A 22,998-nucleotide genomic window follows, 5' to 3' on the forward strand; every position below is an offset into this window, starting at 1 on the left:
CAAACAGACAAACTAGGTGGTCCCTTTTTGTCTTGCAAGAGCATCCCTCTCACAGTAAAATGGGATGGTTATAATTCCCTCCCTGTTTGCCATGACACCTGGGTGCTCTCATCTGCTAGACAGCTGTAAGCTGTCACTAGAGATGCTGTTCTCACGGAAGCGTTGCTGGGCTCAGTCAGACACTCTTTGTAAAGCAGATGGAACACCTCAGAAGAACAGCACTGCAGCAACAAAAGCTCATTTTCTGCTAGGGGATTTCTGTTATTGGGCAATGCTTCCTCCAGGTGACTTCACACCCCAGTGAGCCCACATGCCAGCAGAGTCCAATGATGATTCTGTTAACCTACTTCCACTTCTGATGCCTGGCAGTTCCACTTCCCAAGGCTGGCCACCAGACTCCTTTCCATCTCTGCACTTCCAAATCACAGAGGAGCGATAGCAATGAGGGCTCAACCCCCACTGTGGCCTTGCCACCCAGGATTTCTGATAGATCAGGATTTCTACTCTGTCCCCATGGAACGGTGCACACACGAAGCTCTCATGTTGGCACCCACATCCGAGCCACTTCTCGTGCACATGATCTGCAGAATCTGTCTCAATCTTGATGGTGCAACCCAGAGGAAGTGGGTGGCAAAAAGGAAGAGCACACATTTCCAAATGTAGCGATGATTTCACGCTTACCCAAGTAACAGGCCAAGTAATACCTTTTGCCTGCCCTTAAAATCCTTTTCCTCTGCAGCACGTGCCACCAGCCCATGCTCCAGCCCATGCTCCAGCTACCTGCACAATACAGATCCTTCCGTTGCTCGTTACCCAGGCACAGCTCTCCCACCCCACAGCACAGCTCCCATCCCACACCATTTGACACTTGGAGATGCTGTGGTATGCATAACTCACCCAAGAGAAGGGCATACCCTGTTCCAACTTGGGTAAGCAGACACAATTTCAATTTATGGCTCTTACAAACAAAGTCTCGAAAAGGCCTTTCAATATTTGAGTGCTTCAGTCTTATTTTCCAAGCAATTTATACACTAAGAAACCTGGATGGAAACCTCCGAGTGATAATCAAATCCCTTAGATATCTCAGAAAATGTTGCCCCCATATGATCTAGTACCCTCATGACAAACAGCTCTCTATTTTTCTTTGTGATGGTTCCTGCTTCCCACCAACATCTGTCACTGTGATTATGATCTCTAATGAGCTTCTAAATTATATCACAGCATTCTGCCTTGATGAGCTACATTCAGTAACTTTCATTCTGCAAGACATGAAACACTGCCTACAAGATGCTGAATGAAAATTCCCTCAGCAAAACAGCAGAAAAACTGGTTTGGAGGGTTTTTTTGCCTGTTTTGCTTGAGGTTTTTTTGGCGGGGGAGGGGGGGTGGCTTTTAGCATTCTGTTTGGTGTTTCTTGTTATACATCTTATTCCAGGATACCTAGGAACTTTACAAAGGCGGTACAGAAAGTTGAGCCTTCCTACTGCACACCCCTAAAATCTCCACCTGAAGATGGGAACCCTCTCATCACACAGCAACAGAGATGGCCCATTATTTCTGTAAGGCAGGACAGGGGGAAGAATGCAAGCAAAGGCCCCAGAGAAAATTGCCTTAATTTTTATGTTGGCTTCCAGCTACACATGAGGGTTAGTTTCGGTGATGTATCCAGACCCTTGGGATGCTGTACAGACTCAGTTTCCCTGTCCTGCCAGGATGCAGCATTACGCTCCACACCTGCCCCCCACGCACTCCTTTCCCCCAGTTGATCACACCAGGAGACTCCAGTATAAGTGAAACTGGAAAAGTGAATATTAACCCTCAAGGTTTGCTGCCCTGTCTGCAAGGAACCAGTGGCCACTCAGCCCTGCTAACACATGCCCACGCTGCCTAGCAACCTCTAGGGGACTTGGATCTCTCAGATCCATGTTCCTGTTTTCTCAGACAATGCCAGCTGCCCTCAGCATTCTCACTCAAACATGTTACTAACGTGACATCCAGTGTCACACCTTGCACTAATGTCACCTGCCCATCTGGAAAAGTGTGTACAGTGTGTCTGAATACAAGGACAGAGCAGGCTGATGTTTGTGTGTACAAACAGTTCCCCTGAGGCAGCAAGGTGCTGACTCCCTGCTGGTGACTCAGCTGCACGTTTCCCTGCTTCTCATCCAGGATCTGTGACGTGGCTCATGAGAGCTGAGCTCAGAAGGGTTTGATTTATAGGACAGGATTTATGGGGGTTATTTTTTACTTCCTGCAGATAAGGACAGACAGTGCTGATGAACAGTTGCCATGTTTCTAGTTCAGAGTAGCTGTGCTGTCTCTGTAACTCCTGCTTGTGGTCAACCTTGCACCTGGTGCCTGCAAAGCAGCTCCAAAACGAATGGGAAAAAATATGCTGAGCACAGCAAACTCAGGGTGCACATTGTTCACCTCTCCCAGCCAAATTGGGGAGAATCGACTGCCATTTCCCATGCTTCCAGCCTGAGCAAGCACTCGGGTGGGCAGGCAGCTAACAGGGAAGGTGCTGACAACACAGGCTGAGATTGCAATACAGCCCTGAAGTGGACAAACACTGCTGGCACACTGATCCTTGCTGATGAGTTCCCAAGTAAACTTTATTTCTAAGGGCAAAACTCTAATTGCAGAGCACTAGACTGGTTCCAAACAAACCCTGTCTGCCCACTCACTGCGGCTGACACCATCTCCCATTTATTTGCTCTCTGTGTACCCAGTACCTTTCCAAGCCCATGGTGACTCCGGCTCATTCTCTGAAGTGCAGCTGGTTCCAACAGTTCTTGCGAGGGCAGGAGCACAAAATCTTGGAACAGCAAGCAAAACAAGTAAATGGTCCTGAGTAGAGGAAGAAGGAGGGCACAGGACTGGCAGAGAGCTACTGAGGAGCTTATGCACCATGGCTTGTCTGTGCCACAAGATAAGCTGCCCAGGTGAGCGCACACTGACCCATCACTGTCTCCCACCCATGAAATGAGTTTTCCAAGGAACTAAATCACATCTTTGCATATCCCCAGCAGGGGCTGAAGGCCCTTCCTGCTCAACATGCTTCACTACAGGTGTCTTGGGCTATGGTGCCATGGTGCCATGGTGCCATGGTGCCATGGTGCCATGGTGCCATGGTACCATTGTACTGTGAGCTATTTTGCTTCTTGGTTAGCTTTGCTGAGCAAAACATTTCCTTTAAAAGGCCTTCTAACAGGCACAAGAGTTCAATATGAACATGAAAATACTGCCCCATGGGGGATGACAGTTTAGTACCCCAGCTCTCTTCCTGTGGCTATAATCATGTGGCAACTCTAACTGTTCCCCAAATGCAATGCCAAACACACTACCTTCTACACCTTGCTAAGCTGATCCACGAAAACATATGAAGTCCTTGCCAAGGTGCTACACCAGCTTGTCCCTGGGGGAAGGGACACGACCCCTCTTGCCCTTGCAGCATTTGTTGCTCTGCCAATAGCCCTGCAGAAAATGAAGCCTGCAATCCAGTCAACACTGCTCCACCTCTACACATCTTAACTGCCCAGACATAGAAAGAAGAAAAAAGGATAAAACCTTGGATGACAGACAACAGGACACAAGTATATATAGGTTAAACTTTTTACATGTGGAAAAATTGAGAAAAAGGTAATTCAGAGTCACACAGATGTAAACACCAGTCAAATAAAACACATCCCAGCTGCTTCACTCCTGTTTTAAGGCCAGCACAGTCACACTGATGATCAGAAACTTGTCATCCAGGCAGGTAGGGGAGCAGCTCACACAAACAGGGCAAGGCTGATGTACGCCAAGTCACCAGCGGGATTTTGCTGGTGAATAACCAGGCAGGGCAGTGAGTCAGCCAGCAAACTCACCCACACATGCACCCTTCCTGCCCTGCGGTCTGACAGCAGCACAACCAGGAGCTGACTGCAATAAAAATCCCATCCTACCTTCTGAATGTGGTGTTTCCCCAAGCACATCCTCTAGACAGTCTAGCTGGAGTTTGATGTACAAATCTTCACTAACCTGAAATTACGCAGGCCAGTGGAACAATGCTGTTCTCTGACAAGTTCAGGGGCTCTAGGCAAGAAGGAAAATCACCCAATCAGGCTGGAAAGTACCTCGGATAGTTTTACCTTCTGCTCAAAGCATGGCCAAGTCCAGATCAAAAATCTAGTCAGGCCTAAAAACCCCAAAGTGAGCTGACTCCAAGTGAACTCAGTTCTTGAGAGCCTGGTGCTTAAAATGCCAGTCTTGTGGGTTCCATCCCCATATGGGCCATTGACTCAAGAACTGGACTCAGTGATCCTCGTGGGTCCCTTCCAAGTCAGAATATTCTGTGATTCTGATCTCAACCATGCCCCTGTGGCTGTCCTGCCCCAGCGCTCAGCTCTAGCTGTGTGGTGACAAGGTTCGCCTACACCCTGCTGCATGCCTCTCCCATCCTCAAGCACACAGCCAGCCTGCCCCTGAAGAGCTTTGCACTCACAGAGGGCAATCCTTCTCACAGTAATCTCAGATCCACAACCCCCCGGTGTCCACATGGCATCCTGGACCAGCAGGGACAGTTAGAAGTTCTGCTCTTCCCACACTGGCCATGCCACAAGGATCTGCTCAAGCATTCCTTGGAGCTGTTTGACCCCTCCCAAGGGTTCTCCAGTCCTCCCCATTCTGCATGCCCAGTACCTAGAGCCTCACTCCACAGTGCTCCTTCCCTCACTTGCTACAAGAAGCAGGGTCAGACCCCTTCTCCAGCTTCCAGGTGGCACAAGCTGCCACCCAGCCCCACTGTGGAGCCTCCATCCCCTTTCATGGCAGCACCACCTCCAGCCAGTCCCCCTCCCATGTGCCCTGGCTCTTATTTGCAGGCAGGTCACTGCAGAACTCCACTGAAAGTTTGACATCTCTCCACCTTCTCCTCTTGGTGCTACACAGCTCCAAACCCTTCTTCTCCAGCTCTCTCCTCCAGCAGGCTCCCACAAGCCAGACCCCAGTCCCAGCTGTGCCAGCACCACATCTTCCTCAGGACAGCACCTGGTCCACCAGGCATAGGAAGAAGCAGGTACCATGTGGCCACCAAGCCTGTGCTGCACAACCCTGATGTCCTGGGAGCAGTAGCTCCACCTCTCACTGCCCTGCAAACCTCCACACCACCTCTGTGCCAAATGCCCAAGCACCATCCTCTCCCAGCAGCAGCAGCAGCAGCAGCAAGCCCAGGTGATCCCCAGGAGATCCTAGAGATGGGAGCTGCTGGTACAATAATCAGAATCCCACAGTCAGGGAAAAACAAACAGTTCCTGGGGGATGCAGCTGGGCTCAGGAGCAATCAGGAGCAGTGACCCCACCCCTGCAAAGCAGGATATACATGAAAAGACAAATGTCTAATTCCACAAAGAGCTCCTGGGGAAAAGAAGGGAAGAAAAAAATTAAAAAAAAAAAATTCTAAAGAAGCTTCCTCAAAATGTCACACAAGAAAAAAGCAGAAAAAACCCCACAATGCCATCCAAAAAGCCTCTTCCAAACTTATAAAAGCCTCTGTTTAAATACATAAACTAAATAAATGCTCTGCTGGCTATCTTCAAAACTGGGGAACTCCTCAAATTATGAGGGGGAAATAAAAAGAGGAAAAATGGGGGAAAAGCCATAAATAAATTGGCAAAAAACATGGAAAGGAATGGTGAAGAGTTGAGAAAAGCACCAGTAGCAATACCAGCAAGGGAATCTCCCTGGTGAAAAAACAAAGGGGAGTGCTTTTTCTTCCCAATTCCAAAATTCATCCCCCTGCAAGTGAACAGCCTGTCTTAAGTGCTGGTCTCTGCTGAGCGCCTACACTTGTCTTGGAATGTTCCCCCCAGCACACTGCTCCTTTTCAGCAGGCATGATAACCTGCAAGATGCAAAGCAAGCCAAGCAATTGACCCAAATCCCAGTGGGTTGCCTGAATTTTGTTTGTTCCCAGTTGAATTTTGTTTGTTCAAAGCACGGGCCAGGTGTTTGGGCACACAGAGCACACGGCTCTCTGTGACTGTCACTTGCCCCAGCCTTGCAGCCGGAAGAACCTGGCACAGATGACTTCATGAAACCAAATTAGGGGTCATACACAAGAAAGGACATCGCCACAGCTCTGGAGTAATTAGGGCCCATCATCATCAAGGACAGGAAATTGGCACATCTGCTTTTCGGGCTGCTGATCCAACGGTAGCTCAGGCAAGATGTCCTGCTGCAGCCCGCTGGCCCTGCATAAATATTGCCCTCATTGCACCCAAACAGTGGTACAAGCTGTTGTTTTATCACTCAGCCTCCCAGTTGCTCTTTACTCTTTCTCTTCTAGGCCTGGGAGGACAGAATTGACACAATGCTCTCTTGCTCTCCTTTGCAGCACTGAAGGGGCCAAGCCAATGGATAAATGTCAGCCCCTTTTCCTCCAGTGTGACCCCGAAGTGAACACAAGTGATGTTTCTGTTTGGATGCACCCTCAGAAGGTTTGAACCTGTCCCCCTGGAGTCAGTGATAAAACTGTTGCGAACTGGATGACTCCTGGATCACTACCTGTGCTTTTTTAAAAATCATTTTTCTCCATATCCTACTGAGAATTGTGTCATCCTTTCCCTGGGTTGCACTGCTCTGCAGGGAGAGTTCCTGACTGCTCCATTCTTCTATTGCCTCTGGTCGGGCCGTTGTTTCCCAAGAATACCAAAAAGGGTCACTAAAACTCTAGAGTTTTGCTAAACTCCCAACCCCAGTGATCCTGGGTGTTGCTCAGAGCCAGCAGCAGCTCATGGGCCAGAGTGGGATTTCCATGTTTTCTGTCCTGCTTTTTTATTTTGTCTCCCAGGCCAACAGTGATTTATTTTTATGCTGTTGTGGTTTGCACCAGGACAGCCCATCTTTCCCTCTTTGTTTTCATTCCTTCTGCTTGTCTGAGCACTGTGGAAACAAACAGCTCTGGAATAGTAGAAACAAGCATCTCTGCACCTTGTCCAGGGCATCAGGCAGCAGAGAATCACAAGAACCTCAATGGAGCCTGCTCCACTTCTGCTGAGACAGGAGTGAGCAGCAGAGATGATCCTGGCTCCTCAGGGATGAGTCAGCATGCAGGGACATTGCTCCATATTCCCACATTTATACCTTCCGTCATCCAACACACTGCTAGAATTTAGGTTTCCTGGCTGTTGGAACTGAAGGGTTTCCTTCCCCACTGTGTTTCTGTGCATATTTTCAGTGGGTATTGCAAATGTTTCATGATGTTGGAAAGAAAGAGCTATTCAGGAATTCTGAGCTTGCATAATTCCCAGATTTGTCTAGACAGATACTTTCCATCTGTATGATGCAGGCAATAACACATGGACACGAGAGTTCCTGTGTTACTTAATGCTGTCCTTTTTATTTATTCATTTCTACACTGCTTTACAGGATGCACACAGACACAAGGCTACAGCTGTAAAGGGAACAAGGATTTGTAGCTAATCCTTCAGGAGGCAGCTCTCAAACAGCTCAAACAGTTGTATAACTGTTGGAGTCCCTCTGGTTTCTCTTTCCTTGTACAAAGCATGTGACTTCCATGTGTGGTTCATATCCTGTGAGGTGAAAAGAAAAATATTTTCCTGTGAGCTGCCCTGGCTCAAGGCTTCCCATCATCATCACCTATCCTTGCATTTGCACAGCTCAGGAAGCGCTGGCTGGTGCCAGTGCTGTGGAGCTGTCCTGTTCCATGCTGCTCCTGGATGATTTGGCAGAAGGGCAAACCCAGACCTGAGTCAGAAAGGAGATTTAATTCATCAGCATTGCAGCCACACACAGAGACACACCCAAGTTTCATTTTTCCAAATGTTAACAATCACTGAGCATCCTGAAGAAAGCAGGCTGGCTCACAGCTGTTGGGCAGAAGTATCCTGGACCTGAACTGGATTTATCAAGTAATAAAGCCCTCCTTGACCCTCTGCAGTCTATGCAAGAGGCAGTCTGTGTGGCCACCAAGCCGCTGTTTGGCTCGAGTCCTGAGGTCATCTCACCACAGAGCTAAAGGATTTCCCCCCAGGCACAGCCTTTCTGCTGCAGCATTCCTGAGGACCCAAGGGCAGGGCCAGGCTCACAGCCAGGTTACACCAAGGGTAACTTTTCCTACCAACTACTCACTCCCCAAATACGATGAGTTCACTTTAGCACTGTTTGCCTGAGGTCTTCCCAACCAGCCTGGGCCAAAAAGGTGGGAGTGGGTGGATGTTAAGGGACAACATGTGGGGAAACCATCTGCAAATGCTGGAGATGAAGGAGGGAACTGTATAACCCCAAATGTGCTGTACGCTGTTCTGTTTACTACTTTCTCCACACTAAACCTTGGCAATGAACTTGCATTCATTTGCACATCGGCCATCCACATGAAAACTTCTGCTTCTAGAGCTGGGTTACTTTGAAGCTGTATTTTTTAAAGAGTTCTGTTTTAAATGACTGAGGGCAGTTTCTCCTTGGTTCCCCTGGTTTCCTTGCTGCCCCAGCCTCCAGGCACAAGAAGCCAGTGTAAAGGAGGTCCTCATGATTCCAGACAGGCAGGATGGGGAGTGAGGGCAAGCTGTGCCTGCCCCAGATGCAGAACCAACACCCAGAGGCAGCAGGAGACTCAGCTGGGGTTGGGCAGAGGTCTGCAGCTGGCCTGGGTCCCTTGGTGCAGGCAAGAGCCAAGGTCCCCTCCTGCTGCTGCATTATGGTCTTTGTTTTGGCACTGGCAAGCCACTGATGCCCCATCTGGCTCCTCGGATATCATGAAGATACCAGCTCAGGAGGCTGCTTTCCTGTGGGTTTGTGTGCACACAGGGAGAAATGCCTGTCCTGATGGGGCTGGGCACCCTGTGTCAAAGTTTATGCAGCACTATGGTGCTGGAAGAGGGTGGGGAGAGAGCCAAGCATCAGCAAATGAGTTCTGGGAACCGGGAAAGGAGTCTCCAGCCCTTGTGTGAATGAAGCCAAACAGCCATGAGCCACTGCCCTGTACTTCCTACATGCCTAGCTCCCTCTCATCCAGCCATTCCAGCAAAAATAGCCAGGATTTATCTGCTTCTTCAGCAGAAACCACAGGCTAAAAGAGGAACTCACATACTTGGAAACAAGTAAAGCATGAACTGGTAGTGGAGGCTTGTTCCAAACACACTGGGTCACATGTGCTTGAAGCAAGATTTCCAACATCTGGATAACATGACACGTATTCCCAGGCAACGCAAGCTCTTGGGGCTTGGGGTGGACTTATGCAGCTTGGAAAGCTGGAGTGCAGCTGGTTTTGGGAAGCTCAGCAAGCTTCCTCTGTCGTCTTGCACGCCTCTGCACGGCCTTTCTTTTGGCTGGGTCTTTGGCAAAGCCCAGGCTGCTCTGTCCTTAATCTCCCATGTTTTGTGAATCCAGGGGGACTGTAAAACACCGCTTGCTTACCCTTTGACTTTGCTCGCTCAAAGACATTAAGAACTTCGTGAGCCAGATCTCTGGCTGACATTATTCACTGCTGGTCCACGGGCTTTAAGTTTCCAACTTGCATCATAGGGAAGCTTGGCTTGGCGTTGGGGTTGGCATGGAGAAGGCACTGTAACACAGATGTGTTAGGTCAGAGCACTGTGGCTACAGTGAACCATCCAGAGACAGCAGGAACGAGGATGAAGTGAGATGAAAGGAAAACTCTCCAGCAGGATGACTCTGACTTCCCCATCTCCTCCTGCAGAGGGACGAACAAGATCCTTTTTGCAGTTTGATTCACCTCCACAGCCTGTGGGAGACACATAATCACTGTTAGGACGGGGCTTTTTTTGTTTCCAAACCACAGTGCTGTGGTGTTTGTGCCATCCCCAAACCCCCTCGACATTACATTTATTCGGGGTTTACTCTCCGGCACACGTGCAACGCGGGCAGCAACACGAACCGGAGCACGCCTGACGCGGATGGCGGGACGCAAGAGGGACGCACGGGCCGGGCGAGCGGGGGCGGTGCGAGCCCGCCCGCCCTGTCCCCCGCCCCAGCCGTCGCTGCGGGGAGGGAGGGAGGGAGGGCTGTGCCGGGCCGGGAGAGCCGCGGCGGCGGCGGCGGCGGCGAGGGGCGGCCACTTCGGCGAGAGGCAGCACGGCAGCGCCCGCCTGCGCTCTTCGCCGCCCGGAGGCTCCATGGCCGGGGCCGTGCCCTTGCTGCCGCTGCTGCTGCCGCTGCTGCTGCCGCTGCCCGCCGGCACCGCGCCGGCTGCGGGCGAGCCGTCGTGCCACGGAGCCTTCGATATGTACTTCGTGCTGGACAAGTAAGCGGGGAGGGAGGCGCGGGCGGGGTCGGGGGAATCGCCGCCATCGGGGATTGGGGCGGCGGCGCCGCTTTTTGTTCGGGGACCGCGTGGGGCTGAGGGGCCGCGCGCGCGGGGTGGTCTGTGAGGGGAAGCGGCGGGAAACGCACCGAGAGGGGCTCGGCGGGAAGTTCGGGAATCCTCCCCAGGGGATGTGGAGAGGGGCCGTTGGAAGTTCTCCCACCGGAGGTGCGTTTGCGGCCGGAGACGTTGGAAGAGCGAGCGGCGGCAGCGTTTGCCGTCCGCCCCACGGCGGCCGGGCTTTTGTGGGGAAGTTCGGCGGCCGCGATCGCCCTCAGGGCGAGGGGGAAGCGGGGCCCGGGCGACAAACTTACCAGCGAGAGCAGTAATTGTCAGAACATTGTCAGTTTCTCCCCGAATTGTTACCCCAGATCAGGCCGCTGATGTGCTCTGGTTTTCCTTTCTAGGTCTGGGAGCGTGGCGACGAACTGGCAAGAGATATTTAATTTTGTAAATCAGCTGACAGAAAGATTTGTGAGGTGCGTGGTGCTGCTTGTGATGCTGGAGTAATTCTGGGCTGTGTTAACCCCCCCCCCCCCCCCCCCCCCCGGTCTTTTGCAAGCTTAGGGGATGTGTTCCACAAACACATTAAAAGTTTGGCTTCTAAGACACAAATTACTGGAATATATCGGAAACTTTATTTTCTTGTGCTTGGAGCTCAGCAAAAGGGTGACAATATGTGTCTTTAAATACTTAATCTCTTAAATGACTCTCAGACATGATTTGATGTTTTTTAAAACTTGTTTTTCAATATACCATGTGCCTAATTTCTGATGGAGTACTGCTCAAATTCTGTGTTTGGAGATCTGTATAAAGAAACAGTCTTGAACACGTGTAAACATATGTGTAAGTATATAGTGCAGGTCAAAAGGAAGAGAGAGATGTTAAAGCTCAAACGCAGAGGAAGCCCATGCCATGCAACAGTGCATTTGTGGTGCTTAAATATAATCAACTTTGTTACTGTCAGCAGTGTTGTCGGGCAAGTCCAGCTCCTCTTAAAATAGCTGCTGTAAATCCTGGCTGACTGCTCTGTACAAACAGCTGAAGATTGCAGTGCTTTGCTTTGAAAAACCCTACAACAAAATCCAGAGTAAACCGAAGTAATCCCCCACCACACATAGGAAGAGATGGTGTGGTGGTAGGTTTTGTTAAGGAAAACCAAGCACAGAGTGCAGTTGTAAGAAACTTGCTTGCTAAGAAAAGAATACAGTTAGGCTTTTATAATTAAATATTGCTTATTTTCAGCTTGTGAAAAGCAAATCTTCTGTAAACTTCTGTAAAACTAATGTCCAGGGGGCAACAGAAACTTTTGAAAGTTGTTTTGTAAACTCTGAAATTACAGAAAAAAAAATAAAGGAAAAAAAAAGAAAAAAAACCTGATACCAAAGCAGGACTTCTTTGTGTAAGTGGTAAAACATTTGCCCCCCCCAAGAGGGAGGAAGGATTTCAGGGGAAATCTTTCAGTTCAGCATTGTCTCCAGCCAAGAGACACTCCCTCTAGCAACAACTGTGTGGAGGTCTGGCTGCATTCCCATCCCAGTGAGTGCTCACAGAGGAGGCGTGGATGGGCTGGCTTGTGGAGAGAAAGGTTCTGTGGGGATCCTGAAGAGAAGCTGGCTGAAACATAACTTGGAGGGTATAGTGTGTGGGGGTGCGTCTCCAGCAGGGAAGTCTCATGGTAATTGGTAGGCAGTGATGCACTTACCAGAGGCTGGGACTGCAAGTACTTGGTTTTTTTTGGAGGCTCGAAAGGGTGATAATCCCGTGGTTTCAATTCTGATTTAATTTAGAGCCTCTCAGATTTTGCAGAGCCATTGTGGATAGACTGCAAGTTTGGATCTTAAATCCAAGGTCTGTGCAGTTATGTGCAGACTTGCAGTACTTACATTCCCTTGATGTCAATAATTTTAAGTTGCATCATTGACATCAGTGAACTGAAAACGTGATCATTCAGCTTTTCAAGGGTTAAGTCCTTACTAACCATAACCTGATTAACTAATGCTAATACTCATATACAGTAAATTACAAAGTTAGTGAATATATTAAAATTGTGAAGAATAAAATTTAAAATCATGAAGGAGAGATGTTACAACTTACCTTGGGAAGATTCCTGTTCTGGGCCTCCAGAGCATCAGGCAACTCCTAAGTGTTTTCCACTGCTAATTAGATATGATTCCCTGTAAACTTGTGCAAAGAGACAAGTGACCTTCTTAAAAATAAATTTTTAAAAAAGATTGAATTCCTTAATAAAATCAATTCATTCAGCATTGCTTTTTACCATGTCATTTCACTGGATGCTTTTAGGGAAGAAGTTTTCAAGTCTCACAACTCTCTGGTAAGAGAAACAAACCCAGTCTCTCTCTGGAAGACCCTTCATGCTGCTTGCTTGGGGCTCAGACAGTCAGTAGGCACTGCTTCTGTGACTGGGAGGATTTGGTAAACAAAAAGCAGAGTTGGAAATAGACATTGTGTCATCCTGAAAGAAAAGGGGAAATTGATGGGGTTAGTTTCAAAGATGGTAAGTGTGTCTGGTTAGTACCCACAGGAGCAAGAGGGAACCGAGTGGTGTCCCTGCCTTGGTGTTATACCAGTGGCCCTGACAATTCCAAAGGACGTGCGTTAACTTCCATGCATGGGGTGGCCACATCACTGGAGACTAGTCATGTGAAAGAGAGTAATAATTCTGCTGCTTTGGTCCTCGAGCATCTGGGTAAGGAGAAGATGGGCTAAAATGCTTTAACTCCTCTCATTTTGGGTTTGTAGTTCAAAAGTACATTCCTAGGAAGCTGGAGGATAAAGATCACGTGAATGAGACTTGAATAAGTGAATGAAATGCTGTGCCTCTCTATGTTTCTCTGAAATGTGTTTTTGCCTTCTTTCCCTTTTCTAAAGCCCCAAGATGAGATTGTCATTTATCGTGTTTTCCACCCAGGCACATGTCATTATGCCGCTAACTGGAGACAGGTTAGTGCTCTGCTTTTTTAATTCTCTCCCTCCCTCCCTTCCTTCTGCCCTTACTGAATCAGAGGAGCAGTAACAGGTACAGAACAATGGCTGATACCTCTAAGTGGTGGCCAGTCATGAAGCTTCCCCACAGAGCTGATTTAATTTTGTGACCAAATCTCAGGATAACCTCATTAAAAAGGAGGGAGAAGAATGATAGGAAGCAAATCCCTGATGTTAACTTTGCAGAAAAACAAACAGTAATGTTTTCATCTGTGTGGCTTTTCATTTCCCTTGCCACAGTGCAAGAATGATTCTTTCATTTGCTTTTGTAAAGCAGCGTCCACAGAATGGTTATCAGGATTTTTTCATGTCTAGGAAAAGCATAAAACGGTAAATAAATATTTCTTATATTCTCACATAAGGTAGGTATTTTGTTTTGTGTTTCCTAATCTGGACTTCAGGGCCTGTTTTAGACAGTGGGGTTGGTGCCACTTGAAGGGTGTGAGATCTTTCTGACACTGGTGATGTACAGGTGTGCCTGAACTTTCAGTGCATGGTTTTGAAGGCTTTGGAATTCAAGGCTGCTCATCCTGATTTCTAAAGCAAGTGGGGATTTGCAGATAGGATAGCTTAGGATGGGTGGGGGGAAAAAAGAAGGAGGAGAAGCAGGTAGAAAAGAGACTACTGCAAAAATAATTACTGAACTAATGGAAATAGGGAAATGGTCATGTGGAAGGAGTGCTCTCAGCAGAGGACAGTGGCTCTGCTGTCATAGTCCTTCAGTGCCCTCTCAGCTTTTTCAAAGCCAACACGACCTCTGCTCTCTCTCTTCGGTCCAGAAGCTACTGCAGTGCACAACTTTCTGGGTTTTGAACATGTGGATAAATCATTTAGGGATCACTCAATAGATCTCTGGCAGGGGGGAAGTGAGGTGGTCCATTCTTTCTGCTCCCGATAGTAGGGTCAGTGCAAAATGTGATGTGCTGTAGTTGGTTAGTTCTGCTGTGGGTTTGTTTGTTTTAAACAATACATAACAGCAAATACAAGACTTCCTGAAAAGACCTGCAACTGGCAACAGGCACGTGTCATGGTATAGAAATGTAGCTGACATCTGAGATGTCTAAAAACTCAGGTCTGGGCCCCTCCTGTTCTAGCATTTAAAAAGTGGTCTGACTTGAAAACAGCCACTTCCCCCCCATCCAGACTGGGATATTAGATCTGCTGTCTGTGGGCAGAGACAATCTTATAAGCCATTTTTCCAGATGGCTTGAGAGGGGTCAGGAGAGGACACTTGAGCCTGTTCTGAGGCCTGCTGAAGTCAATGAGGTCCTTTCTCTCCATTTCAATAGGCTATCAGTGGCCTGTTCCTTATCAGCACTGATAGCACACAGACCACTTGAAATTCTGGGCAAGATGCTGGAACCCGGCCGCGGGGACACAAGCGCCTTTTTCATTGCCTGTCTCTGGCACATTTGGAGCCACGAACAGAATCGTGTTTTTCTTAGAAGCCTCATGTAAAGTACAGGAAGAGCCTCTGCAGTTCTAGTGGGTTCTCGTGTGGGACCTGGCTCTAGTTCCAGATTGGCTGTTGCTCTTGCAAGTGTGTCAGGGGAAGCAAAGTGCCACCCTTCTTGTTCAGGGGGAATTACAAGGAGAAGGGAGGAGGAGACTTGTAACTGTGACCATATGTACATAAGTAAGTATGAACAGATACAGTTGGAGGTGCTGTACTTTTAAATATTAAGTCAACAGAGGAAAAATACTGAGACTGTCTGGCCCCTATTGTTCCCAACAGAAAATAAAGATAAGCGCACTGCAGTTCTGGGATGGGTGTTTGTGAGGGTGATTATGGGATATTATGGCCTTGGTTTGTTACATACACTTTGGACTTGCAGGCATGTTTTTTTTGCCCTGGCTTACTTGCTGATTTCCAGATGTCAGGAAACCACAATTTCTTCACAGCAGTTAGATCAAAGTAGGGCAGAGTTTTTTTTGTTTGAAAAGCCTTAGGCTTCTGATTGTACAAAGTTCTTGCTGGGTTTACTGCACAGTAAAGCTGTGGATATAAAGAGGGCCATAACTTAGCGCTGAAGCCCCCAAATTCCCAAATATTTTGTGAGTGTGAGCAGTGCTATGACTAACTGTTAAGAGAAGTCATTGTTACTCACAGTATACACAGTGCTATAATAAATTCATAGAGTAATAACAACATCCAGGTGGAAAAGCCTTCTCATACTGGTTAAAGCCCATTTGAAACACACATTTGTGAAGTTGAGCTGGAAACTGTGCAATAAGTGGTAAACAAATATTGGTATACTCACCTTTGGGGCTCACTGTTGGAAAGCAAGTGGTTTAGGGCAGTGGATACCCTCAGGAGTACCATCCTGCTGGCACGGTTCTCTTTTGGCCAGCTGTGCTGGCCAGCAGCAGTCCAGGTTTCTGTGAGCCTGCTTTGGCAGCACTTACCAGTGCCAGTGGCCGGGACGAGCCCTGCTACCTCTGCCTGGGTGAAACTCCTGCTGGAGATAAAGAGAGATTGTGCTAGTGAAGGTGGAAAAGTAGGATGCTTGCGCACCTGGTACATGACCAAATGTAGCGTCCTCATCCCTCATCCAGTGGTGCACTGACTGCTCCTGGTTTCACAGGGATGTGTAAGACATGGATGCAGTTGGGGCCTTGGTCATGTGAGCCACCTCTGCGCTTGGGTCCAAGGCAGCTTGCCAAAACAGACTCATCTGCAGAGAGTGCGTTCTGCTGGGTGTATCAAGTACAGCAGAGTTGGCCACTGATGTGGTTTTCATCTGGAGCCCATGCAGGAGGCTCAAGTTTGAAGCAGAGTAATAAGTGAATCAACCCTTTGTAGTATTTAAGAAGCCAGAAGGCATAAGCCTCCTCCAAGTGATGCATCTGAGGAGGCTTGTGCAGGGTTTCCTTTCGCCAGTACAACAGCTTGCCTTATTAGAGATGGAGCCAGACCTCTTTTTTGTCAAAGAACACTCCCCCTCTCACTTTCACTGACACGTGTGTGTGTTTTCCTGTTTACTGTACATCCTTCCTAGCAACAAACCCCAAGTACCTGTTTTATTTGCCTTCATTTGTTAGGGATGAGCCCATTGCCTTGCAGCACACAGCCTCATTTCTCACCATAAATACATGCCCAGTGAGAGCTATCATCTCCTGCCAGCGCTCATATGCTCATCACATTGAGATAATTCAAGATTCCAGCATTTCATTAAGTGGAATGCAACACGGAAAAGACATACAGAATACTGTCCCTCACTCAGAGGAGCTAAGAACACCCATTCTGGAATCTGCATGGATATTAACAGCTGTGTTTGCCTGGCTGCTGCTGGAAGAGCTGTCTGAGGCAGTTACACAGCTTAGAGAGAGAACAGATGGGGTAGCTATTAAAAATTAGTTGTGCCTGTGCTAAAACACAGAAATGGGCTGCAGCACATATGCTGAGTGGGTAAAAGATATTAAATTTGCACTTATTCAGCCCAAACACAGACAGGCTGCGAGTTGCTGATTCTGTTTTGCCTCTTCATGTCCCTCCCTTTTCTGACTTGCACCACAAAGCCAGTGGCCCTCAGGCTCTGTTAGTGTTCCCAAGCTGTGCTATGGGATGTCCAGGCACTCAGGCTGAGGGCTCTGCTGTCATGGTACAGATGAGTTATACAGCCGGAACTTCCCTGGAGATTTCCGTGGCTTACTAAACAGCCTTACAGAAACTAGAGAAAGGGAAGCTGTGAGAGCACTGAAAAACACAAATGGGGGTCCTGAGTGCTGTGGTTGGTTGACTGCTGAGTCCCATTATCAGGACAGGGCAGGCGGGCACAAGTTCCTGTGCCCAGCCTTCAAACCAGCCAGGGGTGAGTTTTAAAGTGATGGAGCCCACCTCTCCTGCTGGTTCTGGGGCCCCTAGTCCTGCATCCACACTGACCTTCTGACATCCGGACCAGGATCTGCTTGCACTTGACCAGCTTGGAGAATGCAGGGATCTAGTTCACATCTGGCTGTGTCTGTCTACTGCAGCTGTGCCCTGAGGGCAAGAGATGGTGCCTGATTAAATGCAGCTAAAAAAGCTCATGCTACCAAAGATTTTCCTGGAACCCCTTGTAGGCAGAGGCCTGGCAACATGAGAGTTTGCTGTGTGACCAGGTTACAAGACATTGCAGATAAATAAAACTGAACTGATTGTACAAAAGCTATTTTTGCAAAATGAAATCTGTTTCAGAAAACTGGGACTTGAGTTTCTGCTTGTTTCTTGGCAGCAGAGCACTAACGCCTGTGATGTGCTGCCACTCATTTCTGGCAAGCACCAACTCTGTAGTTTATAATCTGCGTTCGTACATAATCACTTACAAGTTGTTTCTATAGATGCTGAATGTAAAATATTTGGATCAAACAGATTGTATTATCTTACATAACTTGTTCCCTTCCATACATTCAATGCCACATATCTCTTTTGCTCCCTCCGCTCTCTGGTTGTATCAGTGGATCCTGTGATGGGAAGCTTATTCCAGCTATGGATTGTACTTTGGAACAGAGCTGCTAAACATAGAGGAAGCCCATCCGTGGAACAAATGACGAGTGGGTGGCATTCAGGCAGTGTGGCATATGCATTCTTTCTCATTTGGTCTGGCCTAAGGAAAGCTTTCACTTATCCCACAATGTATTTTGCTTCCATCTCCTCACCCTTGCTGGGTTCATCTTTCTCAACCTAGATTTGTCACAGTGTTCCGTATATTCTGGCCCAAATTTTTACCCTTCTTAGTTTTTCCGTATCTTTTCCTAGCATGACTTTCCATGGACTTGGCTGAAACTGTGTTTGCAGAAGAATCAAGACCCTTTGGATTTGATTCTTTCAGGAGTCTATCTGCTTTTGTTCCCCCCCACAAGTGCTGATTTCACTGGAAATAATTCCTATGGTGTGGTCTGTGGACTTCTCCCCTTTCAGCCCATAGTTAGTGAGCACCTTGCAGGTGGATCTGCTGTACTGCTCGTGAAAAATCATGGTGCAAATGTATTCTCCTGTTAAATCTAAGTGAGCTGTGGACCTGTGTGGGATGTCTTATGAAAGGTCACACAAAAAGTTTTGACAGTCCAAATTTAAAAACTATCTTCAAATCCTTCTCTTTTCCCATGGGCACAAAAGGTGTCTTGCAAACACTGCATTTGCCTATCAATATTTTCTTCAGGGCAAAGGTTTTAATTATAGAAGTTCAGTTCTATGTGTTTAAATTCCTGCATATTGGTCTGGAAGATTTCTGCTGAAACAGAACTGCTGTTTTGGGGGATTTCTTCTTTGATTGCAGTGTGATTGGCAGCCAAGTTGGTTTAAAGTAGCAAAATAGACCTAATGCAACAGAATTTCCACTGGGCTATGTAATGTTGAGGCTTTGCCACCTCTTTGCAGTATCTGCTCCTCCTGAACAGTTTCCTTGATTCCAGCTTTTTGACTCACTGAAGCATATTGTGTTGCATAGGTCTGAAATACCTGTTCCCGCAGTGCCAGTTCTGTCATGAATACACAGTCTGCCTCCACGTGGGATCCTAGCTAAAGGCTCTAATTTACAGCTTTTCATTTCAGCTGTCCTTAAGGACAAATACTTCTTTTCAATTGATAAATTACACGCTTTCCACACTCCAGGTCACAAGAATAGTCTCTTACCTCTTTTTTGTTCACAGAGAGAAAATCAAGAAAGGTCTGAAGGATCTGGAGGAGGTGATACCAGCAGGTGAGACATACATACATGAAGGACTAAAACAGGTAGGTTTTACTCATCTTCTTGCAATCAACACATCCTCTGTTCTCACCCTTTGGGTAACAACCTGTAACATAAAGAGATTGATTGTACACCTCAGTCTGTTGTGCTTAAATCTTTCTGGTTGCCTGAGTGATCCCAGGGTTGCCCAGACACTCTGCAAATCCCATGCAGAAGATGATTAGCCATCACAGCAATTTGCCATATGAAATTTTTCTGACTTGCTCCTTCTCACAGAGCATGGGTCTGTGTCATGGATCTCAGAGCTCACTCGGCATCCCAATGACATGGTAAATAGTCACACGCAACTTGGTAGGGCTGCGGGGCTTGCAGTGCCCTCCAGAGTGCTCTCCTTGGGAATAGTTTACCACACAGAGCAGTGTTTGTGAGACAAATGCTCTTCATTTTGGACTGTTTTAATTATGGAGTTCCCAGCTACTTATATTTTTCTTTGTTCAAATAATGCAGTTTTGATGAAGGCCCTGGCCGTGAAGGTGAGGATCTAAGCTTTCACTGTTACAGACAAATCAGTTCTTTCCCTGTGACTGTGGAGCCATGTTTGTAACCAGGATCTGCACACTGAGGAGCTAGGCAAAGGGAATTTTGTTGCTATTAAAAAAAAATGGTTTTAAGCCATTCTTTTTGTATCTTGGAACCTGCTGACTGCATTTGAAATCTGGGGGGTAGCAAAGGAAATCCTAATGGTGCATTTGAGGAGATCTGTCCTGGAAGAGCTGTGTGTTGGCAAAGGCTGTCGGGTCACTGACCCGAGTGCTTTGGAGATGGGCTCAATGGTGGCTGGAAAGGACTAATGAGGGGTTTCCCTGCTGGTAGCAAGTTAAGGGAAGTAGAGGATTGTCATGAGAGAGAGGTTTGAGGATGAGGCTGTTATTTCAGGTATCGTATTAGATGCTTAGAAAATGCATCATGGTTAAAAGTTTGGGTGTAGTTTTAAGGTGGATAATTTATTTTGTTGTTTTCAGGCCAATGTGCAAATTGCGAAGCAAGGAGCCTCACGGTTCTCTAGTATCATCATTGCACTGACTGATGGCAAGCTGGATGGTCAGATTCCCTTGTATGCAGAGAAAGAGGTGAGCACAAGCTGGCAATACATGTCATGCTTTGCAGAGTTTGGCTGCTTCCTGTTGAATAAAAAAAATGCTTATTTCTCTGTTCTATGGCGCCACAGGCGAGGAAATCCAGAGAGCTGGGAGCGAGAGTTTACTGTGTTGGTGTCCATGATTTTGAACAAGAACAGGTAAGAATAAGAACTTTACTATTTTAGAGTACTAGGCAGTACCTCAACCTTGAGTTTTACAGAGTTAATGTTAAGTAGTACGGAACTTTAATTTTACTTACGTTAGGCAGTGTAATGTCTTCTCTGGCTCAGGAAACACTCAGATGTTTATATAGACATAAATAGAATGTGTGGGTGTTGTGCTCACTGCCAAGGAGACCTGTTGGAAATCCCCTTGTTAACTGGGAACTGCCAACGAGAGGGTGCAGGCAAGCCCCTCTCACTGGAATGGCAACCAGGTCAGGGTCCTGATCACGTGAACAGAGGAGCTGTAGACAAGATTCGAGCAGTGTATATGTAACAGTCTTGGGATGAGGAAAAGAACACAGGATTCATGTCCTTCATTGAAAAGCTGTTCCAGAGGTGCTGTGTCCCAGTGAGGGCTGTAGCTACTCCTGTTCAATGTGGCTTCAATGGAGAGGTACATGAAAGGCTCCTTCCTGCAGAAGATGCAGAGAAAGGGTTTATAGTGAAAGGGAGAGCAAACAGGGAAGGTAAATCTGGACAGAGGTACAAAATCACTGCCAAGATACAGGCCCTGAAAGGTTTCTTCTGTGTGATGCTTGCCATGATGACTAGCCACCATTTTGTTAGCTGCAGTCAGCTGTGGGAAGTCCTCCAGTTCAGAAAACTCTTAGCTGTGAGAGAGCGCTAAAGTTTCCTTCTCTTCACAGAGTTGATGAGGGTTGCTTTTAGACATCCATTTAAATTTTAAGGGTGTAAAGCAGTGTGTGGAATTTAGTTTGCCAGATGATTCATGTGTTTGCATGCATTTTCTCTCCAAAGCTGGAAAGAATTGCTGACGTGAAAGAGCAAGTCTTCCCTGTCACTGGAGGATTCCAAGCACTTAAGGGGATAATCAATTCTGTGAGTACCAGGCAATAAGTTTTACATTTCCTCTAGATTAGAGCATACTGTCCAGTCCCGTTTCCTCTTCTAGGCAGAACTGGTTCCTAAGGCAGGAATTGCAGCAGATGAAGTTCCCTCCTCATTACGTTAGAGATGCAGTTCTGTAAATCAGCACTGCTTGCACCTCCTGCAGTTATTCATGCTCAGACCTCATGCAGAATTTGAGGACTCTTCACAAGGAGAGGGGAGTTCACGTGGGAAGTCTGATGGATGCTCTGATAAATGACTGCTTTGAATTTAGTCCGGAAATCAGGAGACTGTTACACTGGAAGACTTGAGAACAACTGCTTAAAACCTGGGGAATAAGTGCAATTTAGGAATTATCCAAATCTTTACATACAGAGAGAAGCATTTTAAATCCATGACTTTGGCCACTTGTTATCCCAGTAAGTGGTAAGACTCAGTTCCAGTTTTCAGCATAGGATGAGAAACTCCCATTGGTGAGATGAGGCCATTCAGCTGATTACTGTGATTTGCAGGAAGGGATCAAAGAGAAACATTTTGGTTGTGATCAGTGGCTTCACACTGTTGCAGCCGTGTGTTAAGACACCTGTGGTTGTGCACACAAAATTTGTCTCGTTTTAGGCTGAAGGCCGTGTCTTTTATGCAAGGTTAACAGTGCTGCTGCTGCATATGGGCAGCACAGTGCAAACAGGCTTACTGGCAGAAGTCAAAAGCAATAATGAAATCATTTTTCTGAGAGAGAGCCAGCTGTCATTCATTTCACTTTTCTTTTTTTTAAATAACAGAGGTATACTACTCACGTACAGGATACTACACAGTCATGACTTTATCACTTCCCTTGAGCAGTGTGGTTTTTGGGAATACCATAATGCAACAACTTGTTTTCCTTGTTACTTTAAAGAAATGTAGTTCCAGAATCTTCCCTGTGCTTTCTAAAGAAAGGTAATTGATACAGGTTAGCAGGTGGTCAGAGTCTTATAAAGTATGTGCTACTGTTTCAATCTTTGAGGGTCCAGCCTTTACAGAGTAGTGGCTGAATTAATTTGCGAGACTGCTCTTCAGATATGTTTTGTAAAGCAGAAGGTTTAATAAGGAAAAGTAACAAAATACAAATGGAAAGGTAGGCACAGGTGTCTGAGAAACTTCTGACGCCCTGCTAAAACACTCCAGAAAGCTCTTTCCTTCCTTTATGCTCTTTCCTAAATACTGAATATTTAAGGAGGGGCAACCTGGCTGGAAGCCAACAGAGAGAGATACAGAGTTTGAAGAACGATGACAAGGTCCAATAGATGCTTCTCTTCTGGTACTGAGCCAATCCCTGTTAGAACAGCAAAGAAATTTCTGGGTTCTTTTCCTTGTAATAACTGCAAGGGGTGAGTCTTAAACTTTTCCCTATATGGAAAACACTTACTGGGTGTGGGAAATGCATGCCTACAGGTAATCAGTCTTTTGATGCATTGGCATTTATTCTCCTGAAAAGACAGCACAGCCCATGTGGTACTGCCTAAAACCTTTACTATTTAAAATCTCATTCTGTGCCATTTGAAGGCATTAGAGGATTCAGCTATGCAGCCAGTGCAAATGATCCCAGTGCTCGGCTTTTTTATAAGAGCTGAACGTTTAACCCCAGATGATGATGTTTTGTTTCCAAGGATACTGCTTTGCAAATAAGTATGTCAGGGATAGAGGAGTAAAGCATTCCCATTCAGTGTTTCCCCTCCAGCAAGAGTTACTGACCTGCAGATGGGCACATTCTGAGGGGTCAGGTCTCCGCGCTCCTCTGATCCTTTG

The 22,998-nt window shown here is 47.0% G+C and overlaps 1 protein-coding gene and 1 long non-coding RNA gene across 4 annotated transcripts in view; one reads left to right on the forward strand and one right to left on the reverse strand.

Moving 5' to 3' along the window:
* Nucleotides 1–7,352: 7,352 nt before the first annotated feature.
* LOC136291530 (uncharacterized) lies at nt 7,353–10,750 on the reverse strand. Of its 2 annotated transcripts, none has more exons than XR_010721595.1 (3): nt 10,638–10,750; nt 9,417–9,744; nt 7,353–7,573 (listed from the first exon to the last, which is right to left on the reverse strand). It is a non-coding gene; the product is annotated as an uncharacterized lncRNA (long non-coding RNA). The 2 variants fall into 2 exon arrangements; XR_010721596.1 differs by lacking the exon at nt 10,638–10,750 and adding an exon at nt 9,844–9,888.
* The window catches only part of ANTXR2 (ANTXR cell adhesion molecule 2), an 80,276-nt gene continuing 67,368 nt past the window's right edge, over nt 10,091–22,998 (forward strand). Inside the window, exons 1-7 of one of the 2 annotated variants that reach the window (XM_066186712.1) lie at nt 10,091–10,263; nt 10,731–10,802; nt 13,216–13,287; nt 18,961–19,042; nt 20,021–20,128; nt 20,227–20,295; nt 21,121–21,201. In XM_066186712.1, the coding sequence (XP_066042809.1) occupies nt 10,136–10,263; nt 10,731–10,802; nt 13,216–13,287; nt 18,961–19,042; nt 20,021–20,128; nt 20,227–20,295; nt 21,121–21,201 (612 nt within the window). In that variant the 5' untranslated portion in view covers nt 10,091–10,135. Of the gene's footprint in view, nt 10,264–10,415; nt 10,492–10,730; nt 10,803–13,215; nt 13,288–18,960; nt 19,043–20,020; nt 20,129–20,226; nt 20,296–21,120; nt 21,202–22,998 lie in introns of those variants that run through there. The other variant, XM_066186713.1, reaches the window with a different exon arrangement.

This window comes from Chamaea fasciata, unplaced genomic scaffold, assembly GCF_029207755.1.
Source record: "Chamaea fasciata isolate MVZ Bird 193981 ecotype frontalis unplaced genomic scaffold, bChaFas1.0.hap1 SCAF_6, whole genome shotgun sequence".
Classification (NCBI taxonomy): Eukaryota; Metazoa; Chordata; class Aves; order Passeriformes; family Sylviidae; genus Chamaea; species Chamaea fasciata.